Here is a 20,251-nt window from a genome sequence, read left to right on the forward strand (position 1 = left end):
CTTGAGATTTTTTGCTTGTAGTTTAGGAAGGATGTTTGCATTTGACAGTATCCCTCTCCCAAACCCCCAAACCCAATTATATGAATGAAGATGCAAATGGGAATCTAGAAACACAAGCATCCAATTTGTGCTGCATATGCACGTGCAGTTGTACTTATACTTTCTGCATGCCATTTTAATGAATTACAGGTCCTGTTTGATGATTGATCTTGACTTACAGATCAACCAGGCTTGTTTACCTCCAACATAATCCACTCACATTTCAGAAAATCAAGTCTAAATGTAGGCTTGCATGTTTCCCTCCTGTTTACAGCTTCAGTGGTTACTAAAACCTGAGAAAATATATAGCAAAAAATTGCTTTCTATAGCAGAGTTTGCATACTCACTTCTACTGTTTATCTACCTGGACAGGTCTGCACAAGTTGTGATCTGTCAAGCTGAACACTGCCCACCACCAGTCATGCATGGCAGCTTGATCTACTTCACAGTCCTTTCCTCCTAGTACCCATTCTTAGAAAATCATTGCCTCTATTTTATCCCTGTTTTTGCCTTTTGGGGACCCCTGGTTAAAATATTGTTATGAGTTTGGGGTGGGGAAAAGTAGGCAGTATGCAGAGACATTTCTAGTCCTTGCATCTAGCAATTGTTAAAATATAAGCCCGGCTCACTTCCTGTTGAGGTGATTGTCTGCATAATGGGCCACTAAGGGAAACAAATGATAGGGGCTCTGTGTTAGACGACAAATGGTTAGTTTTAAGACAAAAGGCCAAAGTAGAGAGATCAGTTCCATGAGCTAGAAGCTGGAAGAGAAGTGGCAGGCTGGAAAGGAAGAGCGAGAGCCATGTTTGATTTCTGTTTCTGTTTCTATTATTTATTTTATTATTTATAATAAATGCACACCATGCATTTAAAGCAAGTCCCCCCCCCCCTGAATCCCAGGAACTATAGATTACCCACTCATGGAGCCCTTAACAAACTACAGTTCCCAGAATTCTTGGGGGTGGGGGGGGGTGGGCTGGGGAAAATGTACTTTAAAAGTATGGTGTGTACGAAGCCATGGTTTCTCCAATCCAAACACTGCTTCTAGGCTCCAATGCATGGACAGAGTTTATGTACCAGTGAGAATTTTTCTATTCATTCCATTGAAGAGTGCTGAAATCAGTGGCCAGAAGAATGCAACTAAAGGTTTGCTTCTTCTGTTGATATGGGTGAAGTAGCCCAGATGTGCAGGAAAGTCTAATGGGCACCCAAACACCTATGGTTATGAATCAGGGTAATGTAGAAGAAAGGCCTAAGCACCAGGCCCATTGAACTCAGACAGACCCAGCAGTTAGTAATCTTTCAAAGACTGGAATGTAAACTATTGCATCATCCTAACAGAGGCTGGTATTTGTATGCTTAGGGGTACCTTAAGGCTTATACAATGTAGAATTCCTGTACAGTACTTAGATTCAGTGTTTATATTATGACAGATGGATCCAGATTTCCCCCCCTTAAGGTTAGAAAGTTCTGAGACTGTTTTGCAAACTTTTTGTCATGAAGATATGCATGCAGTCTGTCTACTTATTAGGAAAAGTACAAATCGAGAAAAAAGCATGTGGTAGCTGACTCATAACTTGGCCTGAATATCCATCATTTTTGTTTGGACAGAACATGCTTATTTACTGGTAGCTATTATGCAGTTTTTTCAGTTGCATTTTTGGTCGCTTGTTAAAGTCAGCCCTGGCTGGAACTGCAGCAGATATTTCTACCATCCTAATTTCTTTATGCCTAGTGGGTGGGTATTTGTCTCTTCCCATGCTGCAGATAAACAAAAAAACTCTATACAGTACAGTAGATTAAGAATATATGCAATATAACTGCCTTGTGAATCATGGCACCACAAGGTTTAAACTAGGTTTCCTGGGTTACCCCAATTCCACTATATATGTTCACCTGAAAGTGAAAGCCAGGAGGATCTTAAATGTGTTTCGCTTTATTTTTAAAATCCATTTTAAATTAAGATTATACTACACATTGTCAAGATTTAAGGCTATAATGAGACTTCGATTGGTGATGTGACCTGGTGGATATTAGGTGAGGATTTATTTCATGTGTGTGCCAACACCTATCTGTTGCCAAAGGAAGAAACTTCCAGCTCGCCTAGGAAGTCTCCTCATATCATTAAACTAGAGTGGGCAAGGTGATAACTTCCAGATCCTCACTAGTATGGATACTTCTTTTAGTTAACTGTTTTAGTTAAGACCTCAGCATACTCCATGCATGTGTGTGTGTGTTAGTTACACAAGGGATGATGGACTTCAGACCCACTAGAATATTGATCTCCAGCTGGTAGGTCAGAACCTACTATTGAGTAGTGGATCGTGATGCCAGTACTACTAAAAAATAAATATATTGTTTAAAAAGTAATGTTCATGGGTGCTAGACTCCTCCAAATTACTGGGTTCCGTAAATGTTAGAATTTAATCAAGACTTAGAGTGTTAAAACTGCTAGACCTGTGTGTATTTAAGATGTGTATTAGACACTTCTAATTTAAGATGTGTAGTAGACACTTCTAATTTAAGATGTGTATTAGACACTTCTAATTTTCTGTAATCAGCATGTGTTAAAAGCTGATTCAGCCAAGCTGGTGCTTCTTGTGATGTGTCAAGAGCTAATTAAGCCAGGACTAGCTTCTTGTGCAAAGCTATGACCTGTTAAGACAGTGGTCAGCAAACCTTTTCACTGTCCCTCAGACCTTGTTGGGGGCCGGAATATATTTTGAAGGGGAAAAAAAGAACAAATTCCTGTGCCCCACAAATAACCCAGAAATGCATTTTAAATAAAAGCACACATTCTACTCATGTAAAAACACCAGGCAGGCCCCACAAATAACCTAGAGATGCATTTTAAATAAAAAGACACATTCTACTCATGTAAAAACACACTGATTCCCGGACCTTCCATGGGCCGGATTTAGAAGGCAGTTGGGCCGGATCCGGCCCCTGGGCCTTAGTTTGCCTGCCCATATGTTAGGACAGCAGTGTGTCAAAGGAACTCACCAGAAACTTCTCAATAGATAAAGTGAGAAGCAATGTGGGCGGGAGTAGGAGGTTAGGAGTGATGTGACCTAGAGAGCAAGGCAAGCTGCAGAGCAATGCCAGGGAGCCATGACTGATTGCTGCTGGAATCTAAGGCTGTAGCTATGGAAGAAGCAAGACCCTGTTGGAGTGTAGTGCTGTGAACGCCTCCATCAAAGACTCAGCTTGTATATATGTGTAAATTAACCATATAGCATAAAGACACCACAGTCCCCACTGTACCTTATTTCCAAAAGGAAACATGGCCCTTGATAAGTGCTCCTGGAACCCCCTGGAATCTCACACCGCTCAGAGATTTGGGTGGTGGTGTGCAACAAAAAGAAATGGATCACCAAGTGCATGTTTAGGCAAAAATTCAGTTCCAGGTTGGAAAACGTTGAAGACTAGTGCTCTTAATTACCGTATTTTTCGCTCTATAACACGCACCCGACCATAACACACATGTAGTTTTTAGAGGAGGAAAATCCGTAGGCATGCCACCCGTAGGCATTCCCTCCATAACACGCACAGACATTTCCCCTTACTTTCTAGGAGGAAAAAAGTGAGTGTTATGGTGCAAAAAATACAGTATGTTGGACTACAGCCCCATCATTCCTGTGTCCCATTGGTCATGTTGGTTTGGGCTGATGGGAGTTGGAGTCTTGCAACATCAAGAGGGCCACAGATTCCCCATCTCTGTTTTAAACTCTTTAACCTTGTGATATGGACTCCTTGAAACCACCCCCATCATTGAAGCAGGAAGGGAAGATGCTCTTGGCTACACTCAACTAATTTTAACTGACACACAGCCAATCTGGCTTTGACAGAGATTGATTGAAATGTTTGGCAAAATTTTAGCTGGGTTTTTCTATTAAATAAACATGTTGTGTGCATGTATGTGTGTGTGAGAGAGTGCTTACATTCTGCATTCAGGACCATGTCTTGCAGCCAACAAAAAGCAGTGGGGGTGGGAATGAATAAAAAACAAGCAGGGTTGTAAATATGTTTCAGAGTTCTGCCAATGCCACAAACTACTCAAGCTTTATTTCGAACAGACCTTGATATATTTACCACCCTTAATAAAGTTACCTTTTAGTTTTCTATGCATGTATCTACCTTCTTCAAGGTATGAATGAAAGCCAAAATGCACTGTTGTATACAAAAAGTGATGTAGATTAAATTAAGGCCACACCAGTGAGATCTATAAGTGTCTTTGAGCAGAACATATGCCATAAAATGCTGTCAAGATTATGGGCAGTCTTTAAGTAAGTCGATAAGCAGGTTACATTCCTATAAAATAAGGGCAAGGGAGCAAATTACCCTGAATAAAAAGCATGATACCCTGTTCCGAAATGTGAAAAGATTGTGATCTGGGAAATCTTTAGATAAAAAGTTCATTTCTCATTATAAATATAAAATATGAATAGTCTGAGGTCTGACCAAAATTCTTAATACCATAAGCATTATCTTTATAGCAAATCTTTAGTTGTGTCATTCCATGTGATAGGGGAGGATCCAGTTAATGTGGAAATAGGAGCTTCCCCACGGGATTGGGTGAAATACAACACAGTTTTTTTTCTTCATCAGTAGACAGGTATGCCTGAAAATATGACCAATGAGTTCAATTCCTTACCAGCTTTAGGGACCAGGATGATGGGAAACATGCTTTTATTTCCCCATCAGTCTCTTCAACTCCCGCCCTATAGTGTATATGACTTGCCCATGACTGTTTTTTAAGGTTAAGGGAAGCTGAGGCATGTTGTTTTCACCCCCCCCGCCCCAGTTTTCAAGTTTCACATACACATGCTTTAAGGGTCTTGTGAATTAGGATCATCAGGCATTGGTAACACTGCAATCTGGCAGATTTATCCAGTTACTTAAAATAGGGATAATTCTGGGCACTAATAATAATAATAATAATAATAATAATAATAATAATTTATTTATACCCTGCCCACTCTGGGCGGCTTCCAACAAAACACTAAAATACAATAACCTATTAAACATTAAAAGCTTCCCTAAACAAGGCTGCCTTTAGATGTCTTCTAAAAGTTTGGGAGTTATTTATCGCTTTGACATCTGGTGGGAGGGCGTTCTACAGGGCGGGAGCCACTACCGAGAAGGCTGGTTCCCCGTAACTTGGTTTCTCGCAGTGAGGGAACCGGCAGAAGGCCCTCGGCGCTGGACCTCGGTGTCTGGGCAGAACAATGGAGGTGGAGACGCTCCTTCAGGTATACTGGACCGAGGCAGTTTAGGGCTTTAAAGGTCAGCACCAACACTTTGAATTGTGCTCGGAAACGTACTGGGAGCCAGTGTAGGTCTTTCAAGACCAGTGTTATATGGTCTCAGCGGCCGCTCCCAGTCACCAGTCTAGCTGCCGCATTCTGGATTAGTTGTAGTTTCCGGGTCACCTTCAAAGGTAGCCCCACGTAGAGCGCATTGCAGTAGTCCAAGCGAGAGATAACCAGAGCATGCACCACTCTGGCAAGACAGTCCGTGGGCAGTTAGGGTCTCAGCCTGCGTACCAGGTGGAGCTGATAAACAGCTGCCCTGGACACAGAATTGACCTGTGCCTCCATGGACAGCTGTGAGTCCAGAATGACTCCCAGGCTACGCACCTGGTCCTTCAGGGGCACAGTTACCCCATTCAGGACCAGGGACTCTTCCACACCCGCCCGCCTCCTGTCCCCCCAAAACAGTACTTCTGTCTTGTCAGGATTCAACCTCAATCTGTTACCCGCCATCTATCCTCTAATCGCCTCCAGACGCTCACACAGGACCACAGCACAAGAGGCATTGCTAGCCCTATGCTCAGCGTTTTGGGGACAGTGGTTCTTCAGGGTTTCAGACAGTAGCCTTTCCCCACTGTACTCAGAGATGCCAGGTGTTGAACCTGAATCCTTCTGCATGCCAAAGCATGTGCTCTTCCACTAAGCTATGACCCTTCCATCTGTAGACAGAGGGAGTGACAATAATGTTGGCATCCGTCTGTCTCAAAAGACAATGCAGTGTACCTCTGGGGCCAAAGTCAAACCCCTGAAGAATCACAACTGTGGCCACAGAGACCAGTTACTTCTAATTGCTGCCTCCTGTGTTAGAAGAATAATGTTGATACAGTACATACTAATTTTACTATGTTTCTTTAGATGCACCCATGTTTGTAAGACATGTTTGTGAAGGCTCTGGACTCAAACACCAGAGTGATCTGACTCAAAGACCTCAGTGATATGAGTTTGTCAGGAATAGTAAGGAATGGTAAAATATATTACACGTGGGAGGGTGCTCTATCTCGTTGGAAAGCAAAGTTCCAATTGATATAACACAGGGAAGTGCATCCTTTACATATTTATTGGTTTACTTTTCAGTTGGATAATAGCTTGGTAGCTTTCTGTTCATCTGTTTTCTTTACCCTCCAGCAGCCTAGCTGTTCCATGAAGTTCAGCTAAGGGCAAATTGCTATGTCATGTGCTTCCCCCATTAAGAATGTATTTGTGCTATTTTCTCTACTTCTGCTTTGTATCTTGTATTTATTGTTGGATGGTGTCTTTTTATTGATTTTGTGAGCCATTTGGAGATTTTTGGTGATAAAGAAAAGGCCTATATACAGGTGAAACTCAAAAAATTAGAATATTGTGGAAAAGTTCATTTATTTCAGTAATTCAGCTTAAAAGGTGAAACTAATATATGAGATAGACTCATGACATGCAAAGCGAGATATGTCAAGCCTTTATTTGTTATAATTGTGATGATTATGGCGTACAACTGATGAAAACCCCAAATTAACAGTCTCAGAATATTAGAATATTGTGAAAAGGTGCAGTAGCTATTCAATCCATAACACCTACAATGGGTTCCTGAGCTTTTAAATGGTCTCTCAATCTGGTTTAGTAGGAAGCACAATCAGGGGGAAGGCTGCTGACCTGACAGTTGTGCAGAAAGCCATCATTGATACCCTCCATAAGGAGGGAAAGCCTCAAAAGGTAATTGCAGAAGAAGTTGGATGTTACCAAAGTGCTGTATCGAAACACATTAATGGAAAGTTATGTGGAAGGGGAAAGTGTGGAAGAAAAAGGTGCACAAGCAGCAGGGATGACCGCAGCCTGGAGAGGATTGTCAGGAAAAGACCATTCAAATGTGTTGGGGTCTTTCACAAGGAGTGGACTGAGGCTGGAGTTAGTGCATCAAGAGCCACCACACACAGATGGATCCTGGAGATGGGCTTCAAATGTCGTATTCCTCTTGTCAAGCCACTCCTGAACAAGAAGCAACATCAGAAGCGTCTTACCTGGGCTAAAGAAAAAAAGAACTGGTCTGTTGCTCAGTGGTCCCAAGTCCTCTTTTCTGATGCGAGCAACTTTTGCATCTCATTTAGAATCTAAGGACCCAGAATCTGGAGGAAGAATGGGGAGGCACACAATGCTAGATGCTTGAAGTCCAGTGTGAAGTTTCCATAGTCTGTGTTGATTTGGGGAGCCATGTCATCAGCCGGTGTTGGTCCACTGTGCTTCATTAAGTCCAGGGTCAACGCAGCCGTCTACCAGGAGATTTTGGAGCACTTCATGCTTCCTTCTGCAGACGAACTTTATGGGGATGCTGACTTCATTTTCCAGCAGGACTTGGCACCTGCCCATACTGCCAAAAGTACCAAAACCTGGTTCAGTGCCCATGGGATTACTGTGCTTGATTGGCCAGCAAACTCGCCTGACCTGAACCCCATAGAGAATCTATGGGGCATTGCCAAGAGAAAGATGAGAGATATGAGACCGAGCAATGCAGAAGAGCTGAAGGCTGCTATTGAAGCATCCTGGTCTTCCATAACACCTCAGCAGTGCCACAGGCTGATAGCATCCATGCCACGCTGCATTGAGGCAGTAATTCATGCAAAAGGGGCCCAAACCAAGTACAGTGGTGCCTCGTAAGACGAAATTAATTCGTTCCGCGAGTTTTTTCGTCTAGCGAATTTTTCGTCTTGCGAAGCACGAAATCCCATAGGAATGCATTGAAATTCAATTAATGCGTTCCTATGGTCAAAAAAAGTCCAAACAAAGCCAAATTTGGTACAACAATAGTTTATTAACTGCTCTTTAAAGTCATACATACTTTAAAGAGCATTTCAAAAATTGAAGGAACAATAAATTAAGTTTCTAAACATGACAGAAAAACATTTAAAAATCAACAAAGTGTACTGTACATACATTTTCTAAGACTCTGGGGGACCACTCGAAGAAGGTTCCTCTTCCACTCTTTGCTTCTTGCTGAGGAACCTGTCCATGGTCTGCTGCTTCATCCGCCTTTTCAGCAGCTCCCTGAGAGGCAACATGACCGTCGCATCAAAAGTGTTCGCTTGGTCATGTGCCACGTGCTTGTCAGGGTGGTGCCGCTCTGCAAAAGCCTGCACCTCCTTCCACTTCTGGCAAATGTCCCTTAGTTCTTTGGAGGACAGCCGTTCCTCAGTTGCTTCCTCCTCTTCCAGCGAGGCCTGCTCCTGCGCAGCCTCTGCCTGCAGTTCGACCAGCTCCTGGGTGGTCAGCTCATGGTCGTGCTCCTCCACCAGCTCGCAGACGTCCTCCTCTGTGACCTCCAGGCCCATGGTCCTCCCCAATGCAACAATGTCCTGCACCACTGTTGACTCTGATGCACCAGAGTCACTTGGTGCCACACAGTCCGACCACAGGCTGCGCCAAGCGCAATTCAAATTTCTCTGGCTGATCCCGTTCCAGGCCGTGGTGATCATCTTCAAGCAGGTGACGATGTTGAAGTGTTCCTTCCAGAATTCCCGCAGGGTGATGGTGGTGCAATCAGTCACCTCAAAGCATCGCCTGAAAAGCTCCTTGGTGTAGAGTTTTTTGAAATTGGCGATGACCTGCTGATCCATCGGCTGGAGCAGTGGCGTGGTATTAGGCGGCAGGAACATGATGTTGATGAAGCTGAACTCCAACAAGTCCACCTCAAGGCCTTTAGGATGAGCAGGAGCATTGTCCATCAGAAGCTAAGCCTTCAGCGGCAGGTCGTTGTCCAGCAGGTAATGTTTGACAGCAGGGCCAAAAGCAAGATTGACCCAGTCCACAAACAGCACACGTGTGACCCAAGCCTTGCTGTTGGATCACCACATGACACTCAGCCGCTCCTTGTCGACCTTGTGTTTCTTGAAGGCCCGTGGGTTCTCCGAGTGGTACACCAGCAGGGGCTTGCTCTTCAGGTCGCCGCTTGCGTTGGCACAGAAGAGCAGGGTCAGACGGTCCTTCACGGGCTTGTGGTCAGGCAACTTGGCCTCCTCCTGTGTGATGAAAGTCCTTTTGGGCATCCTCTTCCAAAACAACCCGGTCTCATCACAGTTGAAGACCTGCTGTGGAACGTAGCCCTCCTTCTTTACAGCCTCCAGGAACTCCAATGCAAAGTCTTCAGCCGCAGGAACATCAGAACTGGCAGCCTCTCCATGCCTGACCACGCTGTGGATTTCAGATCTTGCCTTGAACCGGTCAAACCAACCTCTGCTTGCCTTGAAGACTTCTGGCTGGCCTGAGGTTCCTGGCTGTTCCCGGACGAGGTCTGCATGCAAGGCCTTGGCCTTCTCACAAATGACGGCCTCAGTCACTGTGTCCCCTGCACGCTGCTTCTCTTCTAACCAGCTGAGCATCAACTTCTCCACCTCCTCCAGAACAGCTGGGCGGTTCTTCACGATCCTGGTGACTCCCTTGGCTGCATCAGTCGCAAGGATCTTCTCCCTCATCTTCAGGATGGTGCCGATGGTCGATGGGTTCCTGCCGTACTCCCTGGCGAGGTCTGTCACATGCATTCCACCGTCGTGCTTCCGGATGATCTCCTTCTTCATTTCCAGCGTCACCTTCTCCTTCTTCCTCTCGCCGGCCTCCGCAGCAGCAGCAGTCTTCTTGGGTCCCATGGCAGCACAGCTCTTACCTACGTAAACTCAGAAAAAGAAAAAAAAATATCAGCAATTCAAACCCAGAACCAAGTCCTTGAATTCCAAACACCCAACCCAGAATCCAAAAACCCCCCAAAAAGTTTTAAAAGTTAAACTTACGAAATGGCTGCAAATCACCAAAGTCTTCAAAATCCTCAAATGGCTGCAAAAGAAGTTTTGGAAAAGCTTTAAAAATCACCAAAGTCTTCAAAAACCTCAACTGTTCCCCCAGCCGCCCACCCAGCACACAGAAATTGCAAACCCCTTCCCAGCTGTTTCCCCAGCCCCTCCCCAACTGTTGCAAACCCCTCCCCAACTGTTGCAAACTCCTCCCCAACTGTTCCCCCAGCCACCCAGCACACAGAAATTCAAACCCAGAATTTTTTTTCAAAAAAACAACAACATGGCCCAGTGGTCACAGAAAATCATAAAAATGCAGAAAAAAACCACACAAGCTCCCAGATTCTTGCAAACCTCTCCCCAACACCAAGTCCTTGAATTCTAAACACCCCAACCCAAAATCCAACCCCCCCAAAAAAAATGTTTTAAAAGTTTAACTTACCAAACAGCTGCAAAAGAAGTTTTGGAAAAGCTTCAAAAAATCAGCAAACTCTTTAAAAAGCTCAAAAAGGCCACCATACCGCGTGCAATGTGTTGCTTCTCGAAGTCAAGTCGCAACTGCACCTCTTCAAGCAATGCACCCTGGGTATTAACGGTTTTATGGAAATGGAAACAAACTTGCAAGACGTTTTCATCTTGCGAAGCAACTCGAAAATGAAAAACTCTTTCGTCTTTCCCTACACCTCCCATGATTCCTAGCTAGCAGGACCAGTGGTCAGAGATGATGGGAATTGTAGTCTCAAAACATCTGGAGGGCCGGGGTTGAGGAAGCCTGGTCTACATTGACTAGCAGCTCTCCAGGGTATCAGACAGGAGTTTTCCACAGCCCTTCCTGGAAACTTCAGGCATTGAACCTGTGACTTTCTGCATGCAAAAGCCTGAGTTCTGACACTGACTTATGTCCCTTCCACATGACAAACAAAGCATCTTTTATATGACAACGTTGAATGCTGCACACAGTTTCCTCCAATTTCATCAGACTACAGGTGCTGCAGCATCATTAAAAACACGCCCACTATGTTTTAATGATGACAGTGGCAATGAGAGGAATAATTCTAAAGTAATTGTGATGAGGGATATTTTTGGGTAGCTTCATTTGAGAATTGTCATTAACAGTCTTTTTTGTGCATTGTAACCTTGCCAGCATCTACATGCCATCATTGTGTGTTTTGATGAAATCACAGCCAAAGATATATTTTTTTATATTAAAAAAGCACGTTAGTCATTTTGTATTTGCTCCAGTCAATATAAGTATGCAGTGCCATGCAGAGAAAAGGGATATTCATTCCCTACTTATTTCATATTAGACAACACCACATGATGAGAAGAACTACATTTTCCTGCCAAGTGAGAAGTGCTATTTGTGCTTCAGCTGAGTCCTCTTCTTAGAAAAAACTTGAAATATTTCTGGCAATACATGAAATGCCCAGAAACACACAAGTCTGGTCATAAACCAAAAAAATAAGAAAAAGACCAGCAACCCCCGCCCCACCCAATGTCAGGAAACTATAAAAAGTGATGGAAATGGTAGTTTCAATTTTTAGCATTTTCTGATAGAACAGATTTGGGTAACAAAAATGTGCATTTTGAAGTCCAAGCCCAATTTGATATTGATAGATATATTTTCTTCAGTAAGATAATATTTAAGCTTTTTAAAAAAAATAAAAAAAATCTTTAAGCTTTTAAGGGAGATTTGTCTCCTTGAATAACCCAAATAGTTATTCATTAACTGACATGTGATGGTTTTAATTTGCAGTTTTAGATTTCTTGTTTGTTTAGATAGTTTGGGATCAGTTTCAATATTTATTTTGGCAAACACGTTACTTAATATCTTAATAAACCTCTGACTGCTTCCCTGGCATAGTAAAAAATGAGACTCTTTTTCATCTGCAATTCAATATTTCTGTAATTACTGTCACTGTAATTTCACCTTTGCTTTTTGTGATTAAGAATGAAATAGGGACCTTTAGAGATTTTACTACAAGGGTGTACTTTAAGTTTGCCACAGTCAATAATGTGCAATATTATAATAATCCCTTTCCTAGATTTTTGGAAAGCACCCCAAATTCCAAAGATTGACACAAATATTCTGTATTTTATTATAATAATGTAAATCAAATGGATACATGACTTGGATATACCACAGCTTTGCTCCAGAAAGAAACATACTGTTACTATACTATACTATACTATACCTTACTATACCTTACTATACCTTACTATTCCTTACTACACTACACTACACTACATTACACTACACTGTACTATAGAATAATGCTGGAAAAGGTTTTAACCAGAATTTCAGACTTTCTTCAGCCCTTAGAGCTTGCTTATATACAAACAAATAAAAAAGATATCTAAGTCCTTCCTGGAGGTGGGCACCAAGTTCATTGTTTAAATTCACACTGGCTTTCATTTCAGATAGAGAGATATTCTGTAGTGCAAAATTATAGTCTGGGCATCTTCCCTGCCCTCAACTCTGCCATAATGCTGGCAAGCCATAAGTGGAAGCTATTATCCTTTATCAATACAAATGCCTAAGTAACTGAATAAACAATTGGATTAATAGGAACATGTGGGGGCCTAACCCAGATTTAGTTAGCCACTCTTTCATCCCACAGTAACCAATGGGACTAAAGAGTGATCAGCTTAGTCAACATCCAACCCAGTGAAGATAGAAATTTTAGTTCTTCATGCAAGAATGGAAGACAGGAAGAAGAGACACTTAATAAGATCAAAATTTCAGTGTTTATAATTTTGTGTGTGTGCACAAAGAGGTGTGTATATTTTGCATACACAGTGATAGATGCACAAAAGGAAAGGAATTGAAAATGAAATTGCTGCTATCATAATGCCATCCTTGTGCATTATGAATACTTTGTACAGTTCTGGTCGCCTCACCTCGAACAGGATATTGTAGAATTGGAAATGTTTCAGAGCAACCAAAATGATCAAGGGACCGGAGTGACTCACCTATGAGAAAGTGTTGCAGTGCTTGTAGCCCAAATGTTTTCGATCACCCATTACTAGTGTCCAAAAAAAAGAAGGGGTGTTGTATTGGTGTGACTACAAATTATCAGAAGCAGAGAGTCACTTCATGCAAAAGCCTTACAGTATAGGACTGCCTTCATAGAGTATGGCAATACAGGAACAATAGTGTGAGAAGGGAAACAAAAATAGCAATAGATGAACCAAAGATAAGCCTCTTGCAAGCATATCATGTCACATTTCCGTTTCCCCCCTCCATCTAGCTCTTGTCTGTCTTTTTATTAAACCATTAACATTCAAAGTACTTATATTTATTAAAGCCATTATAGAAAAAAGGAGAAGAAATATTGAATAAAATATATAGGGCAGTGTTTGGAGAAGAAAGGACAGATACCTATTTATTTTCTCTTTCATTTTTAGACTACTCAAGTGACTTGTCTATTGTGAAGGCCTCTCCCCCCCCTCCTGTTCCATGTTTTACGCATTCCAGTGCTATTTTCAACCTCTTCATTTTACTGAGACTGCTCTGTGTAAAATTCCTAATGAGCTTCTATATGTTAAGCTGCAATGACTTTTTTCAGTTCTTTTTCTCTGTGAACATTTTTCAGCTTTTGATCCAGTTAACTATTCTGGTTTCTTAGTGACAAAGTAGAGATAACAGTGGAGTTATGTGTGTTGCTTATGTACCTGTTCCATCCATGTCTAAATCATAGTATAAGGCAGTGGTATTCAACCTTTTCTGACCTGGAACGCAATTTTGACCTAAACCTGCATTTGGAGATCCATTTCTTCTTCTTTTTTTACCATATATTTGTATGGTAACAATGCTACTACAGAGACCCGCCTTAGATCAGGTTGGGACCCAATAGTGGATCAGAACCCACCAGTGAAGACCAGTGGTGTAGAGATTTTATACTGTAGAAGAGACTTAGCACAGTGGCAAAGCTCATGTTCTCCATGCATAATGTCCTGGTTTAAATCCTTGGCATTTCCAGGCAGACCTGAAACAGGAGTGGAGAACCTTTCGCCCTCCAGCTCTTGCTAAACCTAAAACTCCAATCAGCTCTAGCAAAAATGACCAATGGCCAGGTATGATAGGAGTCATAGTTCCTCAACATCTGGTGGGGGCAATGGTTCCCCACTCCTGCTGTTGAGAGCAGCTGCACTTCAAACTTTCATCTTATGCTATGATGATTATTATGCTATCTTGCTTACCAGGTCTTCTTGTAGCTTAACTTAAGTGTACTGCTGTCCGCTCTTCTGCCAACTTAATTAAACTACATAGAAATAAAAATTATGTTATGCTTCTATCAAATACCATTGATTTCAATAGGACTAAAGAGTGACCAACTGAGTCTGGCTTCAACCCAGTGGCTTCACAGAAATGCAATGCCCATTGATGGACTTCAGGATAAATAAAGCCCCTGTTACTCCAAACATTAACAAACATTAACATTAACAAACATTAACAAACAATTGAATTTCAGTCATATTTCCTGCTCAACTATGAACAAGTTCTACAATTATGTTTATGATAATTACATTCAAGACATTATGATACTATGCTGTTAAAATATAAGTCTTAATAGAGTTCCATTTTAAAAAATGTTTTTGCAATAAGCATCCTGGAAGCTATAATCATATTAATTACTAAGTTAACACTCTATAGTTCTTTTCACTTCCTCTTAGTCTCACCTGCATGTGCAAAGAGTTCCTCCTTCTTCCATATCTCCTTGCTGTTTGTGTCATGCTTTTGTAAGCCTGTGAATAGAGGCCTGTGCATATTACTTATGTACAGTCTCTAGTAGCAACTGCTGTCTTTGCTACTACCTTTTAGGGTGGAGGATGTTTTTGTCACAGCTGTGGTAAAATCCTGGATCTCTCCATTAATTTCTGTGGGCAACCAGTCTTTGCATTTTATTTGTTTACATTTATATGTCTCCTTTCTTCCATAAAACTCAAGGTGGTATACATTGGAATCTCCCAACTAAGTACTAGACTGATTTAGCTTTAGTTAGATCACTGAGTTATGTGCCTTCAGACTATAATCAGTATATAAACTTATGTAACCCTTCACAAAACTGAATTCATGGCTATGTGTACACTAAAGAAGTACTGCAGTCTAGCATCACAGCCTCGCTTAATTTCAAAAAGTTGCCTGTGTTTTCAAAGTTACATTTTGAAAGTTATGTGTACTAATCCCATCATAATAAAAGGATTTGTGCTTTCAAAACTACAAGCAGAACTTTGAAAAAGTAAGGTAAAGGGTCTGATATAGTCATCAAAATAATCCATAGTACCTCACGCTCCATGAAATATGGCTATTTAATTTTGAAAATTACCTGCATCAGGGACATTCTTGACACTAAAGGGGTTGCCTATGAGCTAATATTTGAAAATGAAATGTTAACAGACTGAAAAGACCAGGTTTCAAAATGACATACAAGAGTCTTTCCTAGTTATAACAAGCTTTGACAATTCCTTGGAATTTTCCTTATAGAAGAATAGTTTTATTACCTGGGATTGGAGAAAATGGAATTTCATTCCTTAATTGATACCTTATCTTAGTAGAGCAGAGGGAAGGGTTTCAGAGAAGGAGAAGGAGAAATTATTAGAACTTGGAGAGGGAGGATAGACTTTGTTATGCATTGTCCCTCTTAAAGGATACAGTGACAGTTTGGATCTGGAGGAAAGCAGGCTGTCCCACACGGGGTGGGTGGGGCACAGCACATCTTCCTGTGCTCTCTCTTTGTCCGAGGATGTGTGTCTCCATCTTCCTCAGAAACAGAAGGTGAGCCCTCATCCCCTCTTCATCATGGAAACTAGCAACTGAATAATTAGATAAGGGACTTTTAAGAAAACACAGCTAACATTCCCAAGGAGGTGTAGCAAACTGCAGTGCAGACTTTGCCAGCCTGCACAATACTTTAATTGCCTCAACCCTCTGCTGAGTCGTTTCTCAAAAACTAAAGTGAGGGGGTGGGACGTCAGCCAGCAGCGCCCAGTGGGTGCTATCTATGATACTGTCTTTCCTGACATCTGCTTAAAGAGACCTGACTTTGCTTGACTCAGCTTGCCTGAAAGGAACACAGTTTTACTGCTTCTACTTGCTATGTGAGCCCCAAGGCCCAGCAGAGCAGGATAATGTTATCCCAAAATCACGTGTTTTTAACGGAGTACTCTCAGGGCCTACTCACAAAGCTATAGTATGTATAGTCACAAGAGGGACATAGCTGGAAAATAGCTGGTTCATGGTGGCTCTCAATTTGTGGCATGCAGGTTTGGTACGCCCATTACCATGAACATCATCCAGCTTTTGCAAGACAGCTGCAGACAGAACCTCATCTAGAAGGTCACCACATCTTGACCAAAAAGGTGAGGCAGGCTCAGGTCTGGGTAAATGTGATCACAATGGATTTGCATTAAGTTATTAAGTCCAGTGTTTCCTACTGAATGAAAAAAGTACAAAAAAATCCTATTGCTTGTAGCTATGTAGTTGAGTGACCAGAACTGAACTATGCTAAAATTTCATTCACATCTCTTTTTTGTAATTTAGTAGCTATACAGTGGTACCTCGGGTTACATACGCTTCAGGTTACAGACTCCGCTAACCCAGAAATAGTATCTCGGGTAAAGAACTTTGCTTCAGGATGAGAACAGAAATCGTGCTCCAGCGGCACGGCGGCAGCTGGAGGCCCCATTATCTAAAGTGGTGCTTCAGGTTAAGAACAGTTTTAGGTTAAGAACGGACCTCCGGAACGAATTAAGTACTTAACCCGAGGTACCACTGTATTCTGCTTCTGATTTTCTGTTCACATCTCCTTATGTTAAGTTTGTCTTGTTTTCATTTGTTTGCCAGTCTGGGCTGCTTTTTTGAGGATCCAAAACTTAAGATATGTTTCGGAATATTTTATAGCTTCTAAAATAGGATGACTCTACAGGAGCTGGTATTATCTATGATTAGGAATCTTATATATAGCAAGAGATGTTTTTCTGAAAGTGGCCAAAAGGTGGCAGGAAAGGAAATTCTATACACAGCAAGAATTTCCAGGCACATAATCTACCGTACTCTACAGCTGCTTTTCACTATCTAAATGATAGGAAACAAAACAGCTCAAAATCTCCACTGAGCCAATTTTAATGTTACTTAAGATCACTTGAATCTTAGAATCCAGCAGTTAGAATCCATAGCAGTGTTGCTTTATATGCATGCCATTTAATGCAAATGTTACTCTCCAAACAGACAGCTCAGTAGCTCATAGAAGAACACTTATCCTGTCCTGTGCTTGTGTATGCTAGTTCCTAAACAGCCTTGCACTCTGCTTAACATACCTTTGCCAGTCCAAATAAGAGATGCCATGGTCCTAAGGAATGGGGGCAGAGGGACTCTTTAATAACATTAGGTCGCAGCCAGTTAAGTAATATTTAGGATACACCCATTGAAATCAATGGACAAGATAATGTTTGGTTTATAAGGGGTGAATTGAACTTCTAGGCATCATCCCAAGTGTTATACGGTTTTGTATATATAAAAAACACTTTCTATGAATTAATTTTCTATGAATTTTCTATAAATGAAAGCTGAACATGCATTTCTTCAGGGTGGCACACTTTTGAAGGCCCTACAACATTGTGGATATGGTCCTGCATGTGCCCTTGACCTGTGATAATACCTCTTGCTTGCCTGGATGGAGAGGTGTATGTGTAGAAACCCTGGCTTTTGTAAGCTGGAATGAAGCCTACTGTACAAATGTTAAGAGTAGTAATCCGTCTTACATCCATTTTTAAATATTTTTTTTGTCTCTCACCTCACCCACCAATGTCATGTGGCCCTTGCGCTGGAACTGATTCCCCATCTATACAGTTCATTTACAGTGTTTAAGAAATGAATAGGGAAAGTGGAAAATAAAAAGCAGCAATGCCCTTTTTAAGAGAATAAAATAAATAAAGTTGGAGGGGGAAAGGGGGTGATACAGATAGGCTGCATCAGTTTGAGTTCCTTTCCTTGCATCCGACTGCACTGCTTGCAGTAGTTCTCCAAACAAAAAAAGTAGCTTGTCAGCTTTTCTGCATGTTTAAAACAAATTAGACATGCATCCCAAAAGGTGTGCTGTGATATTAAAGTCCATTTTATATGCTCTGTGTAGTTTTCCCCTGTGGGCACTTGTAGCCATATGTATACTTGGGAAGGAACAGCCAGTGTTGATTCCTTTGTAAGTTATAGGAAGCTGACATGGCTGAAATCACTTCAAGAGCTGGGGAAAGACTGGAGGATATATCATAAGATCAGCCACAAGCTGTGCTTATGAGTAAACAATATTAATCCCTTTAGATCGGTTTATTAAAACCATTTCCTGAAGACACACAGAACATAGTGTTTAATGAAAGTGCCATTCCCATTGAGTTATGAGTGCCTGCCTCCATGGTTCAGAATAATTAGCTGTTTCTTTATTTGATTTCCCTGAATTTGAATACCTAAGGGGAGGAGAGGCATGCAGAATGGGCCCATTGAAACTAGCTAGAAGATAAGCTGGACCAGAAATGACAGAAAATGAATAAGATATGCCTCGAGATAAAAAGGAGTTCCTAAAGTTCTTCTGCTTACTCCCTATTTCAAATAAAAGAGGTCAATGCAACATATGGTTGTGCTCCTACATCAGGTGTGGGGAACCTCTGACCTGTAGGTCAGATGTGGCCTGCTAAGCTAAGTCTTCCCATTTAGTCTGTGAAGCCATTTACTGAGACCACAACTGCTTGCTCCACACTTGACCTTTTATGTGATGTGGGGGGGGGGATGCTCTTGCAGAAAGCAGGATTGAACTCCCCATGTATTAGCTGATGAACAAGGAATTCCATCCTGCTTTGTGCTGTATCTCCCCTGATTCCATAGGCCAACTTTGACAGGTGAGTGGGACCTACCTGTCAATAACCTGACATCAAGATTGCATCAGATGATTGATAGGTGGAGGTCCTGCCCACATGTCAAAGTCAGTCTTCTGGGGTTGGGGAGATAAAGATCTGTCCCATTAGGCCAAAAATAGACCAAAAACTGCTTGCTCCCCACCATTGTCCTATATACATAAGTTTTTTGCTCAGGGTGGGCAACAGCATATAAAAACAGATGTGAATGATCCAGTCAAAATTAAGAAGTTCCATCATATATTTTAAGCATATGCTAGATGGCCAAACTAGATGTGACATTAATTGCCTGAATGTCGTGGGATCACGACTATGAGGGGAGGGGGAATTTACCGGTAGTCCTCCCCGCCCTGTGCTGTGATACTTGGGGGAAAAACCCAGAGCTGCTTCTTGCATTGGGAGGAAAGTCTCCATTGAACCATTAATTTCAGATTGATTTAGCCTGCTGTATGATATTTGAAGTTTTATTGTGTTGGGTATTCTATACATTGCTTAGATATAACTTTGATTAAGCGACATACAAATTGTATGTATGTATAAATCCATTTATCCACTGCTGGTTTGGGAGGTGTTGTAAACGCATTAGCCACAGTCCATGTATATTCTCTATCTATCCTGTTGTTTCTTAGGAATACAGCTTTGATCTGCAGAATGACCTAGCTGTGTTTTAAGCTGGCAATGTGTACACAGCCTAGGTTTTTGGTTACTGTTTACTGCAAGGCTATATTGCTAGAGTAGACCTAAAACTAGGCACCTATAAGCTTATCACCCTTAAGATCCTGCTCCTGACACACACACCCTTCAGCTTCTGGCATACCATGCCTTTGTTGGGTCCCTGTTAAATTAGTTAAAGAAATTAAATAAACAAATGGATGACACTTAACTTAGATGCAGATGGTGATTGGTCACTGAGTCACTTGGCATGCTAAGTTCCAAAGTTGTTTGGCATTCAGTACTCTTAATAACTTGAATATGGTGTTATTGATGGCCAAGTGGACAGCACTCCTGAATCATTCTAGAGAGGCCAGATCTGAGACTCATCACCAGCTGCAGAGACCAGTCCCGTATCTCTTTTTCTCTTCATACTGCCTACAAAATTCCCCCTTTTATATGTCTCCTTCAAGCAATGCATCCAGTTGATTAGTAGTCCAATTTACCCCTGCCTGAGTCACCTTGGCCATAAGCTATGATGGACTCCTAACAACATACAATTCTAACTGTAGTTATTTATATCCTTTATGG

At 41.7% G+C, this 20,251-nt stretch overlaps 2 protein-coding genes across 4 annotated transcripts in view; one reads left to right on the forward strand and one right to left on the reverse strand.

Moving 5' to 3' along the window:
* JADE1 (jade family PHD finger 1) overlaps window positions 1-20,251 on the forward strand; it is a 154,723-nt gene that overhangs the window by 9,501 nt on the left and 124,971 nt on the right. Inside the window, exon 3 of one of the 3 annotated variants that reach the window (XM_082237602.1) lies at window positions 16,370-16,465. The exons of 1 other annotated variant lie outside the window; for it this stretch is intronic. The gene's annotated coding sequence lies outside the window, so the exon portion shown is untranslated. Of the gene's footprint in view, window positions 1-6,281; window positions 6,306-16,369; window positions 16,466-20,251 lie in introns of those variants that run through there. One more of the 3 variants, XM_082237606.1, reaches the window with a different exon arrangement.
* On the reverse strand, window positions 1,662-10,649 carry LOC309541071 (putative CENPB DNA-binding domain-containing protein 1; the record flags this gene model as incomplete). The annotated part of the gene is made up of 4 exons (XM_082238480.1): window positions 10,545-10,649; window positions 10,103-10,145; window positions 9,381-9,978; window positions 1,662-1,800 (listed from the first exon to the last, which is right to left on the reverse strand). Exons 3-4 carry the CDS (start codon window positions 9,959-9,961, stop codon window positions 1,662-1,664), a joined length of 720 nt encoding a protein of 239 aa, XP_082094606.1. The 5' UTR covers window positions 9,962-9,978; window positions 10,103-10,145; window positions 10,545-10,649.

Source organism: Podarcis vaucheri, assembly GCF_965113315.1.
Source record: "Podarcis vaucheri genome assembly, chromosome: 9".
NCBI classification, from domain to species: Eukaryota; Metazoa; Chordata; class Lepidosauria; order Squamata; family Lacertidae; genus Podarcis; species Podarcis vaucheri.